The sequence below is a fragment of the Choloepus didactylus genome, chromosome 17 (genome assembly GCF_015220235.1).
Source record: "Choloepus didactylus isolate mChoDid1 chromosome 17, mChoDid1.pri, whole genome shotgun sequence".
Lineage (NCBI taxonomy): Eukaryota > Metazoa > Chordata > Mammalia > Pilosa > Megalonychidae > Choloepus > Choloepus didactylus.
The window spans coordinates 55853222-55879149 of NC_051323.1; the positions used below are offsets into that span (position 1 = coordinate 55853222).

Below are 25928 nucleotides of genomic sequence, written 5' to 3' on the forward strand. Positions count from 1 at the left end.
GGAAGCCTCATTTTCATATTTAGGTCCAGAAGCCAAGGTATGTGTATAGGGACATGGAAATGATACTGAAAATAAATGTAGTCTAAAAGTCTAAAAGCCAGGCAGGAACAAAGAAAGATGAAAGCAGCCCAAATATGAAGGAAAAATACATTTTCCTTTGGGGCTCAAAGGAAGCTATCTATGTAAAACTAAGAGTAGAGTATCTTGTTAAGAAAACCTGGAGGTTCAAGTCACTGGACTTCCCAAATAGGGCGGTTTCTCCATCTAAAGGAGATGGTTCCCGCTGAACCAGCCAGACACTGATGGGGATACTCGCCAGCAGCCTTCAGAGTCTGTAGACGGACTTCTTGTAGAGGGGATCTTGTCCTGACCATTAGACAGTATGAAATCAGGGCCAGCCCGCTGGACAGAAGTAAGAGGCGAAAGGCACATGCTAGTGGATCTCTCTGGAAACCCTACTGCCAGTCTTCCTCCTGTGCAGCAGACTTCCTTAAAATAAGAACATGGGGCTGGAGCCCAGAAAAAGGTGATGCCACTCAGAGGTTTTCTCAAAGTTAACTAGAACAACTTGAATTTCTGTTTATACAGCAGGGAGCCTGCAAAAGATACTGAAGTGAGAAGAGAAAGCTGCTTATGGGAGAAGCAAGATGAGATGCTTCCTAGGGTGTAGGGTAACACTTAAACTGAAATCAAACACTGTTTATTTTTGTTGCAATAACTTTAGATGAGTTCCAAAGTTAGCTCAGTACAAAACAACTGGAATGTTTTTATTTTTATACCCTCTACACAGTCAACTGAAAAGCATCCCACTTCCTTTCCCTTTCCAACATGCCTCTTTCCTTTCACTTAAATCACTTTTGCCTTAAATGTGACAGCCTGGACCTGGTATGGGGCCACACTGTGCCCTTTCCACCTGCACCTCAACAGGGCGATTAAAGCAGCCACAGACTATTTAGGATGTGAGCAAGCAGGATGAGGTATGCCATCTAAGCATTACCTAAAATATTTTGTCCTTAGAAAGCACATCATTGAGATGCTATTTCTAGACCTTTCGTTCATAGAAAGGCAGGTGTTACATTTAAAAATGGGATTCTAGAATCCCTCTGATGCATGCCCTTCAGAATGTAATCTGTATTAGAAGAGCTATAACTCCACTTTACATCAGCATTGTGTTTTACTGTTTATAAAGTACTTTCCCATACGGATATTATGTCGCTTAATTTTCATAGCACTTCTGTGATGCACAGGACAATATTATTTATTCCCATCTTAGAGATGAGGAAACTGAGCTACGGTTACATCATATCGCCAAGACACATAGCTAGAATGTGAAAGAGCTGGGATCATAACCGGTTGGCTCCAAGGTAGGTTCTCTTTCCAATGTGCAGTTTTCAATTTTAAGAAAATAGTTCGGAGAAGCAGCTATGAAAAGTGTTCTAGCAAAGATTCCAGTATCATAACATTATGGTTTAAAAATGCACAACACTAAATTCCATGAGTTGTATATCTTAACGATGCTGAAATGAGTATTTACTATGTTTGATTCCCGGGCTGAGTTAAATACACAATGATCCACAGATGTTCCAAAGAGATACTATTTATATGTTTCTCAAAGAGAAGACTATTTTCATGGCATTAGCTTGAAACAAACAGATCTCTAAGCAAAAAGTAGTGCTGATTAAATTAGTATAAAGAATAGACATCTGACTTTAAGTATAAAGAATAGACATCTCCCCTATTAAAGGAAGTATGTTAATCTTTTGCTAGTTGAAGATCACTATGGAGAAGAAAAACAATGACAGTATCATAGCCAACTGAGTGCCATGCCAGCATGAGTCTGCGTGAAAGTTCCATGTAGCTACCCTCAAATATTAATCAGACAGATGTTCGACTTGCAAAAAAACAATTTTTCATATACCATCTACTACAGAACTCATTTACAGATCCTTAAAGATAGAAGATACTTAAAGACATGCAAATGATACGACATGGCTTGAAGATAATTAATCAGAATCTCTTTTAACTTTGTTCATATGCAAGTTATGAATCTTATATATTAAAAAAAAACCCACAAACAACTGACTATCATCCCCACATAACTAACTTTTGACAAGAACTTCTTAAGTGAGAGAGGTGCATTGACTCAGGATTTCCAGCCAACAAACATGACTATCTGAGCTCAAATATTTTCTGAAATAATAATGGTTACAAATAAGCAAACAAGAGCCTGCCAAATTGTAATTTTCAAAACAGTATTCTAACTGTTGAGTGATACCTATTTCCTACCCAACAGAGGATCTGCTTACTTGAGATCAGTCCCGTCCACCGGGAGGCTCCTCCAGGGACACACGGGAGCACCATGAGTTCCAAGGTCAACAGGTCTGAAGCAGCAGCAATATGGACTTGAAGATTGCACAGATTAAGGAAGATCTTTACAATCAAAGATGTGCTCTTTCTTTGTAATAATTGACCAGGAATGACTGACAAGTGGACATGGTGAGCTTCAGCTGGACCTCTACTGGCTCCTTCCAGAAGCTTCTACAGTCCGGCCCTAGTCTCGTCAGAAGGAGCACTGCTCACAGAGCTCAGAGCAAGCGTGATGTGCTCAGGGACAAGCAACCACATGGATGCTGAGAGTGCACACGATGTATGGGTTTCTGGCTTATTTGTTAACCACCTCCTGGGAGTCACAGAATAAAGATCTCATTGAAGCACTGACATAAGTTTTGCCTTGGAAAGCTTCTAGAAAAGCAAGTAGTCAATGAAAAGGTCATGGGATGCTTTAAACCTGCCCTGGTGAAATGTGTCACAGCTGAAGTATCTGCTCTTTACAAGGAACCTCGTATTAATGCTGCTATCACACATTAGGATTTCTACCAGACCTTTCCTCTCCATCTGATTGCTACTCAAGTCATCTTTTGATTCTTATTCCTCATTCTGTAAACCATAGTTACAGCCAAAAGGCCTATGAAAATAAAATCTAAGTTTGTGTGCTATTGTGTAGAAACCCAGAATACAGAAAATTAGGGAGTCAGAAAATGTTCCATTAAAATGATTTGGTAATTATGACTTGGTTTCTCTCTGGCACAAGGAAGAATTCCCTAATGACAGGTATATTAAGTAATTAGACAAAGCTGTTCACTTTTCAGAATTAATCAATCCTATTAATTATGTCTGTATTGTACTTTCTGTTAAATTAGCACACATAATATGAGGCCCTCACACATCAAAAGAGAAGCATTATCATTGCACATTAGTGACTTGATAATTTAGCTAAAAAGAACATAAATATTTTTAATTAGAATACTTTTGATAGGATAGACATTTCCCATTTCTCTTGTGGTAAGAAAAAAATACTTTTCCCACTAGGTGAAAGCAAACTTTTGTTTAGGGATTTTGTCATTAAAAAGGAGGTTAGATTAAAGGTAGGTTTGAGGATTTTAGAGATCTATATTTGACTAATTAGGGAAAATATTAACCCAGGGAGGAGACCTGCAGTCACAGTGAGGTCAGCACTTGCAGACAGGGTGAGGCAGTGTGTACATCCTAACAGGCACACATGATCCTGGAAGTAGATAATCTGGGTTAAGACTTCGGTTCAAAGAGAGAAAGCCTCAAGCCAGGAACAATGCAAGCACTGATCCTCTGTGCCCACTGAGAAAACAAGTGGGTCCTTTAAGACATATGGAATAATGGCATGTTTCCATGCTTTTCCTTTGCTAAGTTATCTCTGGATAGTGACAAATGCTTGGTTACTGACAGCAGCCTGACACTGCGTGTGGGCATGCTTCCATAGCCCAGGGTCAGCCTCCTTGCAGACAGACCCGACTGGCTGGAAGACAAGAGAATAAGCCTAAAGAGGCCAAGAGAGTGGACAGAGGAGTCGGACAGGAAATTTCTGTATCAGTTACGAACTGAACTTGACTTTATATATTTGGACACGGCAGGGTGGGGAGTGCTAGTTGGGAAAGGGTGAAGGCCAATCTAACAAGGCTACTTGCAAAGTAAGTATGATGCAGGTAGCAGAGGCTCTATGATGATTTTAGTAATACACAGTATGTATAAAGCATTAAGAGGAGTGACATTATATAATTAATATACAATAACACAGTTTTTGCTCATCAAATGTTATGTATCCCCAACATGCTCCCTGAAGGTAAATCATAGATTTATATGACAAAATTATGCATGTGCCATTCAGGGGGTGGGGAGTGTGGAGGCTAGGGGAGTTAGTTCCAAACCTTTAGTTATAAAGAGAAATGTAACAAACAACATTTCCATTATGCCATTATCAGTTTATATGAACCACAATTTAATGAAAGTACTTGCAATCTAACTTAAATTTGGACAATACTGCTATTTTCCCTCCACACTAAGAAAAATGAGGAGTCCTAATAATGCAGGAATTGATATGGGATACCCGAAGGCAACAGAAACAAACCAACAAACATGGAAGGACACATAACACTATAATTTACAGCTATCTTTAAATAATTTTGAATTTGTTAAACTGGTTTAGTGAAAAAGAGGAGTGATTCAGTAATTATCATATGGAAACAAATTTACTAATATCATTAAGTAGGAAAACAAAACAGGAAGTTTTATCTAGGCAAAACAACAAATTTTTTTCAAATTTTCAACAAATGAGAGACATGCTCCTTGATTTTTCTTCTAAAGGCAATTTTCAGGCCTCCCAGGCCCTGGTTTTCCAAGGATGATCCAGGGTGGCTGAAACACCCTTGGTTGATTCATGAACTATTTATTTTATTTTATTTTTTTTAATCTTCATTTTATTGAGATATATTCACATACCACGCAGTCATACAAAACAAACCATACTTTCGATTGTTCACAGTACCATTACATAGTTGTACATTCATCACCTAAATCAATCCCTGATACCTTCATTAGCACACACACAAAAATAACAAGAATAATAATTAGAGTGAAAAAGAGCAATTGAAGTAAAAAAGAACACTGGGTACCTTTGTCTGTTTGTTTCCTTCCCCTATTTTTCTACTCATCCATCCATAAACTAGACAAAGTGGAGTGTGGTCCTTATGGCTTTCCCAATCCCACTGTTACCCCTCATAAGCTACATTTTCATACAACTGTCTTTGAGATTCATGGGTTCTGGGTTGTAGTTTGATAGTTTCAGGTATCCACCACCAGCTACCCCAATTCTTTAGAACCTAAAAAGGGTTGTCTAAAGTGTGCGTAAGAGTGCCCACCAGAGTGACCTCTCGGCTCCTTTTGGAAACTCTGTGCTACTGAAGCTTATTTCATTTCCTTTCACATCCCCCTTTTGGTCAAGAAGATGTTCTCCGTCCCACGATGCCAGGTCTACATTCCTCCCCGGGAATCATATTCCACGTTGCCAGGGAGATTCACTCCCCTGGGTGTCTGATCCCACGTAGGGGGGAGGGCAGTGATTTCACCTTTCAAGTTGGCTTCGCTAGAGAGAGAGGGCCACATCTGAGCAACAAAGAGGCATTCGGGAGGAGGCTCTTAGGCACAATTATAGGGAGGCCTAGCCTCTCCTTTGCAGCAACCGTCTTCCCAAGGGTAAAACCTATGGTAGAGGGCTCAACCCATCAAACCACCAGTTCCCTGTATCTGTGGTCATGTTAGCAACCATCGAGGTGGGGTAGGAAAATACCCCTGCATTCTCCACAGGCTCCTCAAGGGGGCACTACATCTTTTTTTCCTTGTTTTTCTTTTCTTTTTTTTTTTTTTTAACTTTCCCTTCTTTTTTAAATCAACTGTATGAAAAAAAAGTTAAAAGGAAAACAAACATACAATAAAAGAACATTTCAAAGAGACCATAACAAGGGAGTAAGAAAAAGACAACTAACCTAAGATAACTGCTTAACTTCCAACATGTTCCTACTTTACCCCAAGAAAGTTACCTAATATAGCAACATTTCTCTGAACTTGTTCCTACTATATCCATCAGAAATTAACAGACCATAGTCATTCCTGGGCATCCCCAGAACGTTAAATAGCTTATCTGTTCTTCTTGGATTATTGTTCCCCCTTCCTTAATTGCTCTCTATTGCTAGTTCACCTACATTCTACATTATAAACCATTTGTTTTACATTTTTCAAAGTTCACATTAGTGGTAGCATATAATATTTCTCTTTTTGTGCCTGGCTTATTTCGCTCAGCATTATGTCTTCAACGTTCATCCATGTTGTCATATGTTTCACGAGATCGTTCCTTCTTACTGCCGCGTAGTATTCCATCGTGTGTATATACCACATTTTATTTATCCACTCATCTGTTGAAGGACATTTGGGTTGTTTCCATCTCTTGGCAATTGTGAATAATGCTGCTATGAACGTTGGCGTGCAGATATCTGCTCGTGTCACTGCTTTCCGACCTTCCGGGTATATACCGAGAAGTGCAATCGCTGGATCGAAGGGTAACTCTATATCTAGTTTTCTAAGGAACTGCCAGACTGACTTCCAGAGTGGCTGAACCATTATACAGTCCCACCAACAATGAATAAGAGTTCCAATTTCTCCACATCCCCTCCAGCATTTGTAGTTTCCTGTTTGTTTAATGGCAGCCATTCTAACTGGTGTTAGATGGTATCTCATTGTGGTCTTAATTTGCATCTCTCTAATAGCTAGCGAAGCTGAACATTTTTTCATGTGTTTCTTGGCCATTTGTATTTCCTCTTCAGAGAACTGTCTTTTCATATCTTTTGCCCATTTTATAATTGGGCTGTCTGTACTATTGTCATTGAGTTGTAGGATTTCTTTATATATGCAAGATATCAGTCTTTTGTCAGATACATGGTTTCCAAAAATTTTTTCCCATTGAGTTGGCTGCCTCTTTACCTTTTTGAGAAATTCCTTTGAGGTGCAGAAACTTCTAAGCTTGAGGAGTTCCCATTTATCTATTTTCTCTTTTGTTGCTTGTGCTTTGGGTGTAAAGTCTAGGAAGTGGCCACCTAATACAAGGTCTTGAAGATGTTTTCCTACATTATCTTCTAGGAGTTTTATGGTACTTTCTTTTATATTGAGATCTTTGGTCCATTTTGAGTTAATTTTTGTGTAGGGGGTGAGGTAGGGGTCCTCTTTCATTCTTTTGGATATGGATATCCAACTCTCCCAGCCCCATTTGTTGAAAAGACCATTATGACTCAGTTCAGTGACTTTGGGGGCCTTATCAAAGATCAGTCGGCCATAGATCTGAGGGTCTATCTCTGAATTCTCAATTCGATTCCGTTGATCTATATGTCTATCTTTGTGCCAGTACCATGCTGTTTTGGCAACTGTGGCTTTATAATAAGCTTCAAAGTCAGGGAGTGTAAGTCCTCCCACTTCGTTTTTCTTTTTTAGAGTGTCTTTAGCAATTCGAGGCATCTTCCCTTTCCTAATAAATTTGATAACTAGCTTTTCCAAGTCTGCAAAGTAGCTTGTTGGAATTTTGATTGGGATTGCATTGAATTTGTAGATGAGTTTGGGTAGAATTGACATCTCAATGACATTTAGTCTTCCTATCCATGAACATGGAATATTTTTCCATCTTTTAAGGTCCCCTTCTATTTCTTTTAGTAGAGTTATGTAGTTTTCTTTGTATAGGTCTTTTACATCTTTGGTTAAGTCTATTCCTAGGTACTTGATTTTTTTAGTTGCTATTGAAAATGGTATCTTTTTCTTGAGTGTCTCTTCCGTTTGTTCATTTCTAGCATATACAAACATTACTGACTTATGTGCATTAATCTTGTATCCCGCTACTTTATTAAATTTGTTTATTAGCTCTAGTAGCTGTATCGTCGATTTCTCAGGGTTTTCTAGATATAAGATCATATCATCTGCAAACAATGACAGTTTTACTTCTTCTTTTCCAATTTGGATGCCTTTTATTTCTTTGTCTTGCCGGATTGCCCTGGCTAGCACTTCCAGCACAATGTTGAATAACAGTGGTGACAGCGGGCATCTTTGTCTTGTTCCTGATCTTAGAGGGAAGGCTTTCAGTCTCTCACCATTGAGTACTATGCTGGCTGTGGGTTTTTCATATATGCTCTTTATCATGTTGAGGAAATTTCCTTCAATTCCTACCTTTTGAAGTGTTTTTATCAAAAATGGATGTTGGATTTTGTCAAATGCTTTTTCAGCATCTATTGAGATGATCAATTGATTTTTCCCTTTTGACTTGTTAATGTGTTGTAATACATTGATTGATTTTCTTATGTTGAACCATCCTTGCATGCCTGGAACGAACCCCACTTGGTCATGGTGTATGATTTTTTTAATGTGTCTTTGGATTCAATTTGCAAGTATTTTGTTGAGGATTTTTGCATCTATATTCATTAGGGAGATTGGCCGGTAGTTTTCCTTTTTTTGTAGCATCTTTGCCTGGTTTTGGTATTAGATTGATGTTAGCTTCATAAAATGAGTTAGGTAGTGTTCCATTTTCTTCAATGTTTTGAAAGAGTTTGAGTAAGACTGGTGTCAGTTCTTTCTGGAAAGTTTGGTAGAATACCCCTGTGAAGCCATCTGGCCCTGGGCATTTATTTGCGGGAAGATTTTTGATGACTGATTGGATCTCTTTGCTTGTGATGGGTTGGTTGAGGTCTTCTATTTCTTCTCTGGTCAGTCTAGGTTGTTCAAATGTTTCCAGAAAATTGTCTATTTCCTCTACATTATCCAGTTTGTTGCCATACAGTTGTTCATAGTATCCTCTTATAATTTTTTAAATTTCTTCAGGATCTGCAGTTATGTCACCTTTTTCATTCATTATTTTGTTTATATGGGTCTTCTCTCTTTTTGATTTTGTCAGTCTAGCTAGGGGCTTGTCAATCTTGTTGATCTTCTCAAAGAACCAACTTTTGGTGATATTTATCCTCTCTATTGTTTTTTTGTTCTCTATGTCATTTATTTCTGCGTTAATCCTTGTTATTTCTTTTCTTGTACTTGGTTTAGGATTGGTTTGCTGTTCATTTTCTAGCTTCTTCAGTTGATCCATTAGTTCTTTGATTTTGGCTCTTTCTTCCTTTTTAATATATGCGTTTAGTGCTATAAATTTCCCCCTTAGCACTGCTTTTGCTGCATCCCATAGGTTTTGGTATGTTGTGTTCTCATTTTCATTCGTCTCTATATATTTAGCAATTTCTCTTGCTATTTCTTCTTTAACCCACTGATTGTTTAGGAGTGTGTTGTTTAATCTCCAGGTATTTGTGAATTTTCTAAGTCTCTGATGGTTATTGACTTCTAATTGTATTCCATTGTGGTCAGAGAATGTGCTTTGAATAATTTCAATCTTTTTAAATTTATTGAGGCTTGTTTTATGTCCCAGCATATGATCTATTCTGGAGAAAGTTCCATGAGCACTAGAAAAGTATGTGTATCCTGGTGATTTGGGATGTAATGTCCTGTATATGTCTGTTAAATCTAATTCATTTATCATATTGTTTAGGTTTTCAATTTCCTTATTGGTCTTCTGTCTGGTTGATCTATCTATAGGAGAGAGTGATGTGTTGAAGTCTCCCACAATTATTGTGGAAACATCAATTGCTTCCTTTAGTTTTGCCAGTGTTTCTCTCATGTATTTTGTGGCACCTTGATTGGGTGCATAGACATTTACGATCGTTATTTCTTCTTGTTGAATTGGCCCTTTTATTAGTACGTAGTGGCCTTCTTTGTCTCTCAAAACATCCCTGCATTTAAAGTCTATTTTATCTGAGATTAATATTGCTATACCTGCTTTCTTTTGGCTGCAGCTTGCATGAAATATTTTTTTCCATCCTTTCACTTTCAATTTCTTTGTGTCCCTGTGTCTAAGATGAGTCTCTTGTATGCAACATATTGATGGTTCATTTTTTTTGATCCATTCTGCGAATCTATATCTTTTAATTGGGGAGTTTAATCCATTTACATTCAACGTTATAACCGTGAAGGTATTTCTTGAATCAGCCATCTTATCCTTTGGTTTATGTTTGTCATATTTTTCCCCTCTCTCTATTAATATCCTTTATTGTACCCATAACGAATCTCTTTAGTACTGAACCTTTCTCTAAGTCTCTCTGTCCTTTCTTTGTTTCTCTGTCTGTAGGGCTCCCTTTAGTATCTCCAGCAGGGCAGGTCTCTTGTTAGCAAATTCTCTCAGCATTTGTTTGTCTGTGAAAAATTTAAGCTCTCCCTCAAATTTGAAGGAGAGCTTTGCTGGATAGAGTATTCTTGGTTGGAAATTTTTCTCACTCAGAATTTTAAATATATCGTGCCACTGCCTTCTCGCCTCCATGGTGGCTGCTGAGTAGTCACTACTTAGTCTTATGCTGTTTCCTTTGTATGTGGTGAATTGCTTTTCTCTTGCTGCTTTCAGAACTTGCTCCTTCTCTTCTGTGTTTGACAGTGTGATCAGAATATGTCTCGGAGTGGGTTTATTTAGATTTATTCTATTTGGAGTTCGCTGAGCATTTATGATTTGTGTATTTATGTTGCTTAGAAGATTTGGGAAGTTTTCCCCAACAATTTCTTTGAATACTCTTCCTAGACCTTTACCCTTTTCTTCCCCTTCTGGAACATCAATGAGTCTTATATTCGGATGTTTCATATTATATATCATATCCCTGAGGTCCATTTCGATTTTTTCAATTTTTTTCCCCATTCTTTCTTTTATGCTTTCATTTTCCATTCTGTCATCTTCCAGGTCACTGATTCGTTGTTCAACTTCCTCTAGTCTTGTACTATGAGTGTCCAGAATCTTTTTAATTTGGTCAACAGTTTCTTTAATTTCCATAAGATCATCCATTTTTTTATTTAGTCTTGCAATGTCTTCTTTATGCTCTTCTAGGGTCTTCTTGATATCCTTTGTATCCCGTACTATGGTCTCATTGTTCATCTTTAGTTCTTTGAGTAGCTGCTCTAGGTGCTGTGTCTCTTCTGATCTTTTGATTTGGGTGCTTGGGCTTGGGTTATCCATATCGTCTGGTTTTTTCATATGCTTTATAATTTTCTGTTGTTTTTGCCCTCTTGGCATTTGCTGAACTTGATAGGGTTCTTTTAGGATTTGTAGACCGACTGAAGTCCTTATCTCTAATTTATTAGATCTACAGCTTTGTGGAGTACACTTTCTCTAACTAACCAGCAGGTGGCGTCCACGAGCCACCTGTTCTCCACAAGCCAGTTCTCCCCTGCTTAGCCTTTTTGGTGAGTGGGGGAGTGAGTCTTGTGGGGTCCAATTGGTGTACCAAGTTTGCGTGTGTAGTTGGTGTTGCCTGCCCTGTATATGGGGCGTGTTTCTGGGCAGTCAGGGAGGGGGGGGTGGCTCTAACAATCAAATCTCCCTGGTGATCCTAGAGTTTTAAAGCTGCTGCAATAGTCTAATCCTTCAGTTCAGTCCTGCCACAGTTTGTCTCTGCCACTGACCCACAAGTCCTTGGTATTGGCGTATGGCTCCTGAGACTTCCAAGTGGGCCCCTCTTCCAGGCTGTGCACCCCGGGTCCTCTGTTGAGGGATGACTGTGCTATGTCACAGGTGAGTGCCGTCCCCCCAGGGCAGTTCTGGGCTGCTGGGCTGTGTAGGGAGGCTCCCAGTCTGCTGAAATGATGGCTGAATGGGGCTTTGTTAATTCACACTGCTCCACCTTCCCACCTCTGGGACAATCAGCTGAGGTTGCAGGGAAGGCTAATGTCCACGCCCAGTTTTGTGGTGTGTGCCTGTTATTTGAAGCGCTTCCGTCACACTGGGTTGTCTGGGGTAGCTCTGGGCTATGGGGCTGGCGATGGGCAGGAGTGTTTCCTGTCCACCATGATGACGGCTGTGAGCGGACACCCCCCTTTTCTTGGGAAGTTGTGGTGTTTAGTGAATTTTCTCAGCCACTGGATTATTGCCTTTTGTCTCAGAGTTCTCTTAGTTCTGCTCTTGTCTTGACCTGCCCAAACTGCAAGTCTTTGAAGCTTTCTGTATTGGGCTTCTTAGAGTAATTGTTTTAGAAAAAGAAAAAAGGATTAAAAAAAAGGGTCCTCCTCAGAGATCTAATGGGTTATTGAAATGCTAAGAGACAAAGCAATTAAGGCCATTAAGGAAAGGTCCACAGGGCAGAGAGATCAGCTTTTCTTCGGGATTTGCATATGAGCCTCAGGGCCTGAGCTCTGCCCTTCCCCTTTCTATGTTCACCAGAACTCCAAAATCCTCCGCTTTTATTTTGGAGTTTTTCATGTTGTTTTTTTCTATGCCTGTCTCCTCTCTGCTGGGCTGGCTGCTCTCAGATTCTCTGGTGTCTTGTCTCAGTCTATCTATGGTTGGAGTTTGGATCAGTAGAATGAGTTTCTGATAAGGGCTGCCACTGCAGTTCTCCCTTCTGCTTCCCGGAGCTGACAGCCCCTCCTCCCACGGGACTGAGCCTGGCAGGGAGGGGTGCGGGTCCCCTGGCCACAAAAACTTACAGATTTCGCTGATCTCAGCAGTTCCACGTTTTCATGAGTGTTGTATGAAGTATGCCCAAAGTCAGATTGCTCTGTGGTGTCCAGTCCACGCAGTTCCTGGCTTTCTACCTACTTTCCTGGAGGAGTAACTAAAACATACAGCTCACCAGTCTGCCATCTTGCCCCGCCTCCGAAATTTATATTCGAACTATTTCTTTTAGTATTGAAGTGTGATATACAAATATGGTAATATTAGCTGTACTTTTTTTCTGACTTGAATTAGTAATCTGGTTATGATACCTCTCATTTAGAACTCATCAATGACAGTGCCATTTTTTGCATGAACTTTGGTCAGCTCTTGGAAGTGGTGAGTAGTACCACATAGGGTGTGTGCTTCCATACATTTCTGTTCCACTAAGGAGTTACAACACTAGGTATTAGAGCAGAGCCCAATATCCCAGTTACTAAAGGGAGTGCAACCATATGTCCTGGTTTGCTTTGGATACTCCTGATCTAGGGCTGCTGTCTCATCATAATTAGTAACAGCCCCTATTTCACACTCAAAAAACATCACAGTTTGAGGAATAAATTATATTTATAAAAAGAAAAGAATGAGCTTTCAAAACATAACTTTTAATACTTCCTGGCTATTGAGAAAATCTAAACTCTGTATAATTGCTGAGACCAGAAATGTGTGATTTTAAAATATCCTTTCATCTTTCATATATGAACATGGAGAAAAAAACTCAGAGGAAGTGGCCTAGGCCAGCAGCCAGTGGTCACAAGGTAAGGAGGAGCTGTCGTGATGAGCTTGAGTTATGGCCAAGATGGAACTGGGCACCATTTATTAAATCATCTTTTGGAAATGTCACCAAGTTCTGTGACCAGAAGACCTGTCCTTTTCTCCAGGTATCACTCCAGATACAGACAACTATTTACATCTAAAAAACATGCAAATATCTCCCAATGATAAATGTACAATACCTGCAATTACTACAGCTTGCCTAATTTTTCATTTGTTCCTCTGATTACAGGTTCACTACTGGATTGAGATATGTCATTGTCTTTCACTTGACTTTACGAGCTTTACCGGCTACAAAAGCAATAAAAGACAGTGAGAGCCTTGGGAGCAGGCACTGTGCCTTTATTACAGCTGTGAGCTGTTTAAGCCTTGCCTTCTGGACTCCAGAACAACATCTGGCTTATGTCCATAGGCCCAGTTATTGTAGGACATCAGGGACTAATACACATATGTCCTCTGCTCACAAGACGCATCACCATGGGTCACAAGGAGAGGGCTCTGCCAGTTACTGTGTCCCTATGCCCTCGACACCGACAACCACACAGCTTAAATGGAATCAATTAAGTGTCAACAGACAGGGAAAACGGAGGTTAGTGCTTCATATTTAGTTGATCTCAAGGCAGTGGCAAGCCGTACTCTATGGGACATGGTGTTTCTATCTGGAAGAAAGTGTACTCTATGGGACATGGTGTTTCTCTGTGGGACATGGTACTCTATGGGACATGGTGTTTCTATTTGGAAGAAAAGACCACTATAAATACATGATGGAGACAGAGAATTCTGATATTGAAAATCCTGAAACAGCAAAGGAGCCCAATAGAACATAACAGCATCAAGACATCATGGCATTCTCAGAGAGCATTTCTTTCATTCTTAGTATGCATTATCTTGAGGGCATACCTTCCACATCTCTCCCCTGCTTGATGTTACAACTTAGGGTCGTGTGCCACGTCAACCAGGAAAATGAATTTCAAAAATATTAACTGATCTAGGCAAATGGCTATTGAGGTAGATTTAATGGCCACTGGTAGAGACAAAGGATTTTTTTTCTTGGTCTTACCTATGCAGTAGGGACAACACTGGCCTTTTCTCAAAACAGGTCTTTCACAGGAGACTGAAGGGCAAGACTCAGAGTAACAGCTAATTATGCTATCCATGCATATGCAGCTGGTACAAACGTCAGGCTTCCAGGACTCAGCTGCCAGGAATATATCCCCTTCATCATTTTTGCAGTAACTAGGCACGCTCTCATTATGGGATGAGGAAGGCTGAAGAGATTCATCTGGAAAAATGAACATACACGTCAACAAGGAAGAGAAGATGCTGTAGGCTACCAACTGAGCAATATAGTGAGTTTCACTCTATCTTATAAAAAGCACACCCAATCATATGGGTGCCTCCTTTAAAAAAGAAAATGACTTTAGTAACAAAACAGGGAGTCTGATTTGGGCAGGGTCTTGAATTTAGAAACAAAACAACAAAGACAAAAAAGACTCATCACGGACTCCTTTGTTGCTTATACAACATCCACTCCATGCTTCTTCCTTAGGTTAACAAAGAACCTAATTTTCTTTGGGCTGGTCCCAGGACTTGGCTCACAACAGCTGTAGGTCAACCAGGATAACCCTGTTCCCTGCTCTCCCAGTTCCCCTTGCAACCAGGGATGGCCACATCACCCAGCTGTGGCCAATGGGACTTATGGCCAATAAAGGAATTTGTGGGAAAGTTTTCACTTTCTTAAAACAAGGGTGGATGTGTTGTTGCCACCATCCTTCCCCATTCTTCCTGCTTGAATGTGTACTGGCTGCACCTATAATTTCTTTATCATACTGTTAAGAGAAAGGCCAAGTTCACCCTGACATCATTGAGCCACTGAGTTTTTGTGGATAAATATCCTCCTTTAAACTTCTTGTAATGTATGTGCAATGAACCTTTCATAGTTTAAAAAATCTAGCAGGGATTTTTCTTACTTGCAGCCAAAGGCAATCCTAACTAATCTATAAATCTATATCCAAACAGATTTTTACTGTCCTAGACTATATAAAAATATACCTTCATTTACCATTCCAATATTCAGGCATTCACGTTAATGATGGGAAACCTAAATCACTCAGACGGGGGCACCCACAGAGAAATCATCTGTAAACCATCTGCAGTATCCAGTGTCTTTGCTATTTAAAGCCTTAAACCAAGGTCGTTTGATCAAATTACAACTTGAAACAGAAAAGAATGTCACCAGAAAACCCAGATATCCCTGGGGGTGTTGGTATTGCCTGAAATTACATAGAAACTGTAGCCCCAAGCAGAAATCCGAATGGGATATAGAAAAGGAATATGTAAGTTAGTAAGGTTCCTAGTTTAGAAACAATCTCCCTGATAAAAGCAAGCACTTCTAACCACCTTCACCATCCAAGAGTCTAGAAATAGCCACAATAGTCCTACCTAGGAAACCTCTCAAGATAATCACATTTCCTTATTTGAGGAAATGGATACATGGTCAAACCCGGGAACATATGCTCTTCTCAGAATCAACTTCAGGAACTCTATTTTCAGTCATGAAACAGAAATAACAGGGGTAGACATGTAGTTACCATAGTAATGCAGAAGCTTTAAATGTCACTTTCTCCTTCCAGCAACCTCATGAACACACCCTACAGTCAACAATGTGACAAGAAGAGCCCCTGTAAGGACCCAGGCAGTTACTTTGTTATGGGCCCTGTCTGTGGGACACAGGGAAGCCAGCATGATGGAGTCTACCCATACTGTCTCCTTTAAACGGTATCACGATTGCCCAGCACTAGTCCTGAGGGCAGTACACATAAGTGAAAGAACAGCCATTGGTTCCAGGGCTCCAAATATGCTCTAGGTTCCCATTTCAGTTATGGTTTCATAGATCACATCCAGATGAGTTAAAGCTAATGAGATGGAATTACTTTCTCAATGACTGTTTTGAGGTCATCCATGTCTATGGATAATTTCTTCTTTGAGAGAATGTCCAAGGCTAACTTCTATGGCTGGAAAAAAGGACGACTCACTCTAGACAACACTAGGCTTTGCAAATCACTGTGAGGTTTCTGTGGGTTGTGATATCCTAGCTCTTACAAGCAATGCCCAACCTTGTGCCTAAAAATTTAGGAGAGAGGACAGAAGCAATGAAGCTATGAGATGACAGCTGAACTGAACGTGGAGTCGGAAGGCCTCTTACTGGGGGTGCAGACAGGCAACAGGATGCGTTGGCAGGGGTGGATGAGGGTCTTATTCTGGACTCTGACTGAAAAAGTCATTTGGGAATCTTGTCCACGGTCTCTTCCATTCTTTGGGCCACCCTTTCCATTTTTTTTTTTTTTTTTCTGCTCCACAGACCCCTTCTCTTTATCCTTTGGCTTTCAAATGTTTACTCCTTTATTTTATTTTTACTAGATTTTTTGCTTTGTTTTTGCTTGTATTCATTTATCCATTTTTTTTTTTTCTTTTCTACCCTCTTCTCTCTTCTTTGCTATGCCTTTTACCCACACTAAGAAATAAAGACCAAAAGAATTTTTAGAGAGGTGTTTTTTGTTTGTTTTTTTAAGTACTACTCTACTCTCTCCCTTTTTTACTCTGGGGAAGTTGCTTCATCAGCAAGGATCCTCGACCTTTCTCCATCAACTTGGTTCCCTACCAGTTGTGCTGGTTTGAATCTGCTATGTACCCCATAAAAGACTACATTCTTTAATTCAATCCTGTGGGGGCAGACCTACTGTGGGTGGGATCTTTTGATTAGATTATTTCCATGGAGATACGACGCCACCCATTCAATTAGTTTGCTGGAGGCCTTAAGAGCACTGAGAGAGAGAGAGAGAGAGAGAGAGAGAGAGAGAGAGAGAGAGAGAGAACAGAGACGCTTGGAAAGAAAACACCCAGAGGCATTTGGAGACAGCCGTTGAAACCAGAACCAGGAGAAAAGCTAAGAGATGAAATCCAGACTTTGCCCCAGAGAAGAAAAAGAGGACCCCCCCAGACACTTAGAGAGAAACTCCCTGGGAGAAACAAGCTAGGACGCACAGGAGCTGGGAGAGAGAAGCTAAGACAGAAGCCCAGAGACACTTTGGAGAAAGCAACAGAAACCAAAAGCTAACCCTGGGAGAGACCCAGCAGATTCCAGCCATGTGCCCTCCCATGTGAGAGAGAAACCCCACATGCCATTGGCCTTTTCTCAGAGATGGTATTGTCCTATTGACACCTTAACTGGGACATTTTTATGGCCTTAGAACTGTACATTTGTGAACTAATAAACCCCCATTGTAAAAGCCAATCCATTTCTAGTATTTTGCATTTTGGCAGCTTTAGCAAACCAGTCTACCCTGAACACCAGGCCCGAGAGAGGGAAAGCTGAAGGCTTCTACGAGATACAAATACCACGAGGGACACAACTCTTTGGAAGATGCTATTCTACTGTACACACATACACCATTTTTGGCCTGTTTCAGTATGCAATTATTATAAAATTATAGATGGCATTCTTTTAGATGTTATTACACCATTCATCAATGCTACTGATGAAATTTATTGTGATGAAAAGAAACTGATGTTCTGAGTTTAAGCTTTTTATCTTTTTCTCACTACACTACAACTATGAACAGTTCAGAAAGAACAATTATGGTGTGGGGGAATGGTTTTTAAATATCTAAGTAAGCTCTTATTCCCAGATTAACTTTCAGAATACTGACATATAAAACAAAGTCCTAATGTCTAAGATGACGTGTATCACTGAAGTATCTCTCAAGTTATATGCAAAAAAAAGTCACCCAGGCCTAAGTTTAAAAATGAGAACTCAAAGTCATTCACCTTATGAATGACGGCAGAAGAAAGCCAAATGCCCTTCTCTTCTAGAACCTGCAGTGCCTCTGTACTTCCCAGCTGAGGCTCCCGGCTCCAAGAAACTGAGCCTTGGAGAGCATGCTCACGTTCCCAGCTCCACGTAGCTCTGACTCTGTCTGGGCTGAACCTCTGAGTCCAGTCAGTGTCCTGCAATGAACCTTGGCCAGCAGATGTGGAGCAGCCCCCTGCCCCAGCCCCCTCCCCTAGTCGACCCCCGTATTCTCCTCTTCTAGCCCAAGCGGAACCTGTGGCACCTCCCAGTTTAAAGCTTCCTGTGTGGCCTGCTCTCATAAATCCTCCCTTTCAAGGCACTCCACTCATTTTATCATTATTTACTTTATGGGGAATATTGGATTGTTGGCTCTTCTTTTGATTATTGCTCCGTAAGGTAGGAGTTCTATCTGTTCTCACTAACCTTGGGCTCCCTGTGGCTCAATATAAGCATTCCATAAATGTCTGTAAATGAGTATCTAAATGGATATAAATTTATTATTACCAATGAAGAGTCCGCTTACAGCGTCATGGTTATACATTAACAGAGAAAGAACAAAAGGGCTTGGACCTGAGTAAAACAGTGACAATGATAAAAATATGGAAGGGACTAGGTACTGCATATCTTAAGAAGCATAACATATATGAGCTATTTCTTATATTAGAAATGACATTGCAGAAGTGAAGCTTCTCAGTTTAACATGGCCACTAATTACACCCAATACTCTGTAATGAGGCGCTATACTCTGCCTTGGCTGCAGTGCACGACAACAGCAAGTAATGTGGCGACCACTAAGCGGTCATCCAGAGCAAACAAAAAAATATGATCAGCGTGAAGCCATGAAGGATTAGGAAACTGATCACCATAGCTATGATAACAGAACAGCAGATTCTGGCCAGCCAACTAGATAGTCCAATGTTTTAAAAAAGTACTAAAACACGAGGGCTTATATGTTTTACTGAGCAGAAATGCTCTAAGAATATATATTTAGAAAGTAAATGGTTATTGATTTAAGTGGAAAGGATGGAAAAGTAAAGGGACAACAAATTTTGTTCTGGCAAATGAAATATCTTTTGGAAAACAGTCATATCCTAGTATCAATTAGAAGTGCTACTCGAATTATAAAACCAGTAACTTATGTTTAAAATCCTGACAAAACCACCTTGTCTATATGCAGTGCTAGTCACTTAAGACTTTTAGATCTTATTAATCATACCAGATTTGAATGGATGGGCATTATGCATATTTTTGTGATTCCTCTGTTTAACATGGTAAAAGTATCTTCACTACCTTATATTTTTCAAAGATTTTCATTCACATTATTTTTCCAGTAAATGTTCATTATGTTTTAATAGACAAAGATGGCTTTTCACATTAGTAAAATCATCTGAAATAATTTGGTGTAGTGGGACTGTCTCAACTTCAGTATATTCTGTGAGTCTGAGACCTAGGGCTAACAAACGGCAGAAAGAAACAATACTAGCTTTTTTCAAAGTCACTGCAGGTGCAGGGAACACTGACTGCGTAACTACACAGTCCACAGAAGGGAAGTAGGCTGCCAGGTGTTCCTGGGTCACAGGGTTTCGCAGGGCCCCACATGGGGCTCAGCCTGTCCTGCCGCCCTGCAGGCTGACAATGCCCAGATCCATGTCCTTCCTCCCAAGTGCACCCCGGAGCACGACGCCAGCTACCTGCACACTGCGGGCAGCAGGAGTCCTGCGTGCGCAAGGGGCTCTGGCAGAGCAGCGGCGGGCACACCTCCGTCTCGCACAGCACCCGCCCGCTGTGGCAGGTGCACTGAGTACAGGAGTCAATGTTCCAGGTTTCTCCTTCCACAAAGTACTCGCCTCCAGGCGCATGGCAAATGGAGGGAGTGCTGAGCTCTGGCTTCTGCACCACAAAGTCATCTGGGGAATGACACAAAATCACAATGCAAGAAATTATTCATCTACAGTCTTACCAATTCTTGAAGAACCTGGCACTATTTTCTTCTAGGGACGGAGAGGATGAAATGACGGTAGAACCTTACTCTATTCTTACAAAGAGAACAGTGAAGAAAAGAAAAGGAAATATTCCATGCATAGAAACATAAGACAACAGCAGAAGAGCTTGTCTAAGGAAGTGGGGTTTGAGTGGCTGAAGTCTGTCATTAGCAATGAGTGAATGAAATAAGAGAATTAAATTACAGGAAGCGACTCCTATGCAACAGAAGAGGGCAGGGGCCTCTTAGGGGATCTCTGCAGATGTGTCAGAATTACAGAGAATAAAGAGCAAGCTCTCTTTTACCAAATGTTTGCTAAGGTCCAATTTTTCCATGCTAAGTGTTTTAAATGCGTTTTTTTTTCAGTTGTTCCTGACATCACCCTTGTGAGATGGATACTATTATTCTTACTTTACATATGAGGATACAGGGGTTCAGACTATTAATGACAGACAAGGGATCAGAACCCAAGTCTATGCTTGTTTGGATCATGGATTTATCTCCAGGTTAAACAAAACTTCCAATTGATCTACGCCCCATCCGCTCCATGACCTGTGGGATTCTGAGTATATTTATGCTTGGAAGCATGTCTTCCTGTCCAGAGGGTCACACTCCAATCCAGACCTGCTGCCAGCACACAGATGAGGCACGCTCCTGAGGCAGCAACAATTTGAAAACCCACACCTGAGACGAAACATTTGTTTGGAGATATCATCATCAAGAGAGTGAAATGCTGAGAGGCTGCTGATAACTATGATGCCTTTCCCCAGGAGATGGGTGATTTTGGTCTCTGGCTGAGATGATAATGATAGAAAGGGAATTTAATGTTGAAAGTGTCGTTAGAGGCCCTGGGAGTTGCCTGAAGTTGCACTGGGGAAATGAGAACTATGAAGACATTAACCATGATCATGTAATCCAAACAAAACAAGTACTTCAAGAAGGTGTTGACAGTGCCGACCACAGCTGGGAAGCAGTCTGGAGACATCAGGGCTAGCTCATGCTTGGAGCTCATGGAGGTTGGGCCCCAGGAGAACCATCAAGTCTGTGCAGATGCCCAGAGCTGAAGCCTCCTAAGGGCTCATTTGGGGTGTTACTTTCAAAGTGGTGGTCAGCATGAGAGTCAACCATTCTGATGAGCTAGGAGGAAGTGGTGTGGGCCAATATCCAGTTAAGGAGGTAACTTTTAATACAGCTTTATCTCAAAGGAACTTGCAAAGACTGAGCTCTGAACAAGTACACATATCACAGAAAACTGACATAAGCCAATGCTTACATTCACAAGCAACTGGACTAAACTTTCCAGTATACAGATTGCAGAGGAAAATAATTAGAATGAAAATTAAGATGGGACAACACGATAAAAGTGTATTTCCTGTGGTTTATAGAGAGAGCAAAAATTATTCCGAAGGGTATCAATAAACTAAAGTTGGAAAAAGACTCCCTTATTGCTTCTAAAAAGAACTTAGAGACGACTGAAATGTACTGCCCTTTAAACACGGCTGCTTTTTTAAAGACCTTGCTTGTAAATGCCAAGATACAGGGAAACGGTAAGAAGAAAGACTAAGTGCATTTCCAGGTGCCTTACCTTGCTACCCCCTCTGCTAAACTACATGCGCCTCAAGACAAAGCACAATAGGAACTGGAGAGAAGATGAAAATGAAAGAAAAACAGAAACAGAGGGTGAGAGAGAAAATCGCAGTTAAAGTATCACTTGATGAATCTTCTGTTTAACATAGGAGTTCAGGAACTTCTCATTTTTTGCAAGGAAAACACATCCTTGAGTGAAAGAAGGATTAACAAGCTCTTTAAAGAGTCCATGAATGCAACAGCCCTGGGGTATCTAAACCATACATGGCAATCCATTAAAGTCAGGATTTTTGGAAAAAATATAAAGATATACAAATTTTTTATCCGTGTATATCTAGATATTGCCATACCCTCAACAATACATCAATAACTCTGTATGTATTTGCATAAGAATAATGTGTATCTCTATGAGTAAAACACTTCTGGTTCCTCTGACTTTTGGTTCTTAAGTTAATGATCTGTCTTTGTAATGTCTTTGCACTCCCACCACTCTGTCTGACCCCTGGATTTCTTCACGGCTTACATGTTTAGCAGAGAGCTGCTGCAGTCAACACGTTACACACTCACACTTTCAATTAAAGCATGGGGTCTTCATGGGAGCGAATTGGTTTTTCTTTCCCAGAGAGTCAACATAGAGCTCTGTTTCATTAACCTGCTCATTTATCTTCTGTTGTGGTGGACACTAGGGTTTTTTCACATTTAACTGGCAAAATACATAAAAAAGGAAAGAGTTCTGGTACATAACACATCTAACTGAACTACGGGGGAGGAAAAAAAACAACCAACAAACAAGCCATACATTTGGCATTGTAATCTGGTTCTCTCCAGGTGACAGGGGCTGCCTGTCACTTCGATCCCTTAGTTACTGAGGTGTGTAGAATCTCAGAGCTGAAAGGGACTTCACAGTTCATGTGCCCCTTTTCCTACCCTTACCGTGGCCACCTTCCCTCCCAGGCCAGCCCTTTCTTGCTGCAAAAGGATCAGGCCTCAGGTTCCTGGCAGCACCCTGTGCATACATGGACTTATCCATGGGGAAACATGGCACCAGGATTTATCATGGGCAAAATAATCCTGGTTCCAAAATCTGACAGTGCATTTAAACTCTTAAAAGAGATCTGATGCATGAATCAGACTTCATTTATCCTTCCAGCTGACATACTACATTACTTTGGGTAAAACAGTCACTCTTTCTGTGTCTATTTTTCAAGTGAAAAACTCCCTAAGTGTATTTTTCCCTAATTCAAAGTGACCTGCATAGAGGAAGAAATAACAGATACAAAACCATGTTGAGTTCTTTGGATGAAAGGCACTAGATGAGGTATTATGGTAGTAATTACTGTTATTGACAAGCATAATTTAGATCCCCATGAATTACAAATCTGTTCTGTTCTTCTAGTAACTTACCTTGATTGGTATTATTGTGATTTTAAATGTTTTATGTTTGGTTACTATAAATTTCTCCATTTGCGAAGAGTGCTACACATCCATTAATTTAAAAAAGAGCAATAGTCACAAGCTTCAGTAATTCTCTTCCTCTCAAATACTACTTTATAAAATAATAAGCTTTTATGAGATAAAATTGGCACCACTCCCCTCAAATTAACTAACATTCAGCCTTAATAGATTATCAATAAAATGGAGAGCTGGAGTTTAAGAATGGAAGTCCACAAGCCTTTCCAAAATGTAGTTCAAACACCAATATAATTGAGTAAACCACTAAAAAAAATAAGAAGAATGGTTTTCAGAACTTTAGAAATTTCCTTGATCTTAGGCTAATAATTTATAGTGCCCAGATTATTCTGTGGCTATTGTCAAAAACCATGGATGGCTGAGAAGTTCTGGGGTCATCACTAGCATTTCACCCAGAGTTACAGACACGCATGAGGCCCTGCAAGGCAGAAGTCATTTGCTTGCAGAGCACCCGAGAAAGCAGCCAGCTTTTACCTGAACACGACGGGCAGCACTGTCCGGTATGAATGGTGGGGTTGCCACAGGCAGGCACTGGGCAGGTGATCAGGGCACACATCTCCCGTCCATTGTGACAGTAGCACTCCCGGCACCCATCGTGCCAGCTTTCCTCATTTTTATGATGATGGCCATCCATGGACAGACATGTGCCTGACAGGACAGGTGGCCCGACTGAAGCAGGAACCTCTGGACAGACAGAAGGCAGCTTGGTAAAGAAGCAGCTACTGCACACGTAATGGAACACAGCCTCCAAAAATCACATCTACAAAAGACTGCTAGTGACATGGGAAACGCTCACGAGAAAAATTTAAATAAATGTGGCCTCATTTTTGGAAGAATAAAAACTATATTGAAAAAACAGCAAATATGTTTCTCTCTTTTGGGTGGGATAATAGAAGATTTTACTCTTTCATTCTACTTTCTCCTATTTTATACAATAAACAAGTAGTTTTTATTTTTTTTTAAAAAAGCAATGAATGTTATAACAAATGTCTAACATCTGCAGATAATCATTCTAGAAGTTTTATCCAGTGGGGAAATCCTCAGCCTCTTGAAACTAATAGATTTTTGTTCAGCAGAATAATTGAAGCAGTGTCTAGATTTTTGTTTACTCTGAGTCCTTTAAGGTGATAACTGTCCAACTCTGAAAGAACATAGGGCAAAGCCATAGGGTCTTTTATTGCTTAATCTGTGGATCATTCTGACAATTACAACAGACTGAGATGGGCCGCGGGGTTACAGTCATGGGGAGTGAAAAAACAGTGGTGAGGGTGCATGCTCACGAGGCAGGAAATCCCAGACAATAGGGACAGCCAGGATTCATGCTTACACACAACTAAAGGCTGGCATGTGCTTATTCAGCGAAAGTCTAAATTCTCATGGAAAACGGTATAGCCAGAAAATACATGAGCAGGGTTTTTAGCCACACCTTCCCTCTAAGAGCTTGGAAAAGGGGATCTTGTCTGCATCAATTTTATCAATCAACTCTTGAACAGAGAGGGACTCTATGGAGGTCCAGATAAATGTGCTTTAGGCTAAAGTTCATGGAAAAATAAAACTGAAGAGCTAATAAGGTGATTAATTTGATCAATGTGCTTGTCCATTACATGCTTACTTTAAATTCTATTCTGAGCTTTCATTCCATTAACATGAAAGGAAATGGGAATCCTGTGGGATGTGTGACACTGATATCAGAGTAGGAAGCAATCACTTAAACTGTTTCATTTCTACAATGTCCTTCTGTTGTTGGTTTCTGTGTCTCTGGTTGCTCTGAGGGTGGGGAGAACAGTCACACTTACCTCTGCACTTGCAGATAAGACAGCCATGAGTGTCCTGCTGGAAACCCAAGGGACAGATTTTACTGCATGGGAGCTCTGGACATTTCTTACAGCGACAGATGTCACAGCCATGCTTATTCTTCCTGGGTAATTAAAATTTTGTCAGAGTCAGAAAATCAAAAAGTCTCTAATGATGCCCAAGTGCTCAGACCAAGGTGATACTGCTCTAAGCGGAACAACTGGACTTTTGTTCTCCAAGACTCCTGGAGGGATGTGCAGTTAGTTTCCTGTGGCCTCAACTCCACCCACCCATGGCCAAGGTTCAGAGCTGCCCAAGCACTTATGGGTTTGTGTAATGTGACTGTCAGAATCCCAATGATATAATTGTGGATTTATCAGAAAGAGTGGTACACAAAATAAAAAGATGAATGTGCAAATCCATGGATAAGAAGGTGAAGGACACACTGTTGATTTGAGACTAGCATTAGGGGGAAAAGTCCTTCTTTTGTTAGGACTACTATAGTGGGTCTTCACGTGACCATGTGTTCTGGGAAATTCCAGACTCTAGTGAAAATTTTATTAATGAGATATCTACCAAAATTTATGAAAGATAATAGGACAACTTAAGAACCCATAAACCTGGGAACGCTTGAAAAACGTCGATAAAGAACAAAAGCTTTTGAGAGTTCCTGCTGTCAAGGTCCAGGAATAAATTCCTAAGGTCTAGCTAGGAAAGAGCATCAGTTCAAAAATGCTCCACCCATGGGGCATGAGCTTAGCATTAGCATAATGGGGTAAAGGAAAAAGGCTGGATGAGCTTTTCTTTTCCCTTTAATTAGCCAAAGTGCCAAAATTTTGTACTGCTCAGACAGACAAATAAACACGTTTATATAAAAACACTGCAGTAATTTAAGTGGAAATTTTCTGGACACCTCAACATATTGAGAACAACGAGCTAAAATGAATTACTCATACTCATGTCACATTGTGTCATTTTCAAGATCCACTAAGGCACCAATGGATCTGTTCGTTCATTCGTCCATATGTTTGTTCACTCATTCTATAAGCATTTGCTATGTG

The 25928-nt window shown here is 40.4% G+C and overlaps 1 protein-coding gene across 5 annotated transcripts in view; it reads right to left on the reverse strand.

The window, feature by feature from the left end:
* The window catches only part of CRIM1 (cysteine rich transmembrane BMP regulator 1), a 222569-nt gene that overhangs the window by 27185 nt on the left and 169456 nt on the right, over positions 1 to 25928 (reverse strand). For 4 of the 5 annotated variants that reach the window (XM_037807087.1, XM_037807085.1, XM_037807089.1 and 1 more), the window contains 4 exons: positions 24870 to 24991; positions 23548 to 23757; positions 19727 to 19942; positions 14244 to 14465 (listed from right to left, as the gene is read on the reverse strand). In XM_037807087.1, the coding sequence (XP_037663015.1) occupies positions 14244 to 14465; positions 19727 to 19942; positions 23548 to 23757; positions 24870 to 24991 (770 nt within the window). The remainder of the gene's footprint in view (positions 1 to 14243; positions 14466 to 19726; positions 19943 to 23547; positions 23758 to 24869; positions 24992 to 25928) is intronic. The other variant, XM_037807086.1, reaches the window with a different exon arrangement.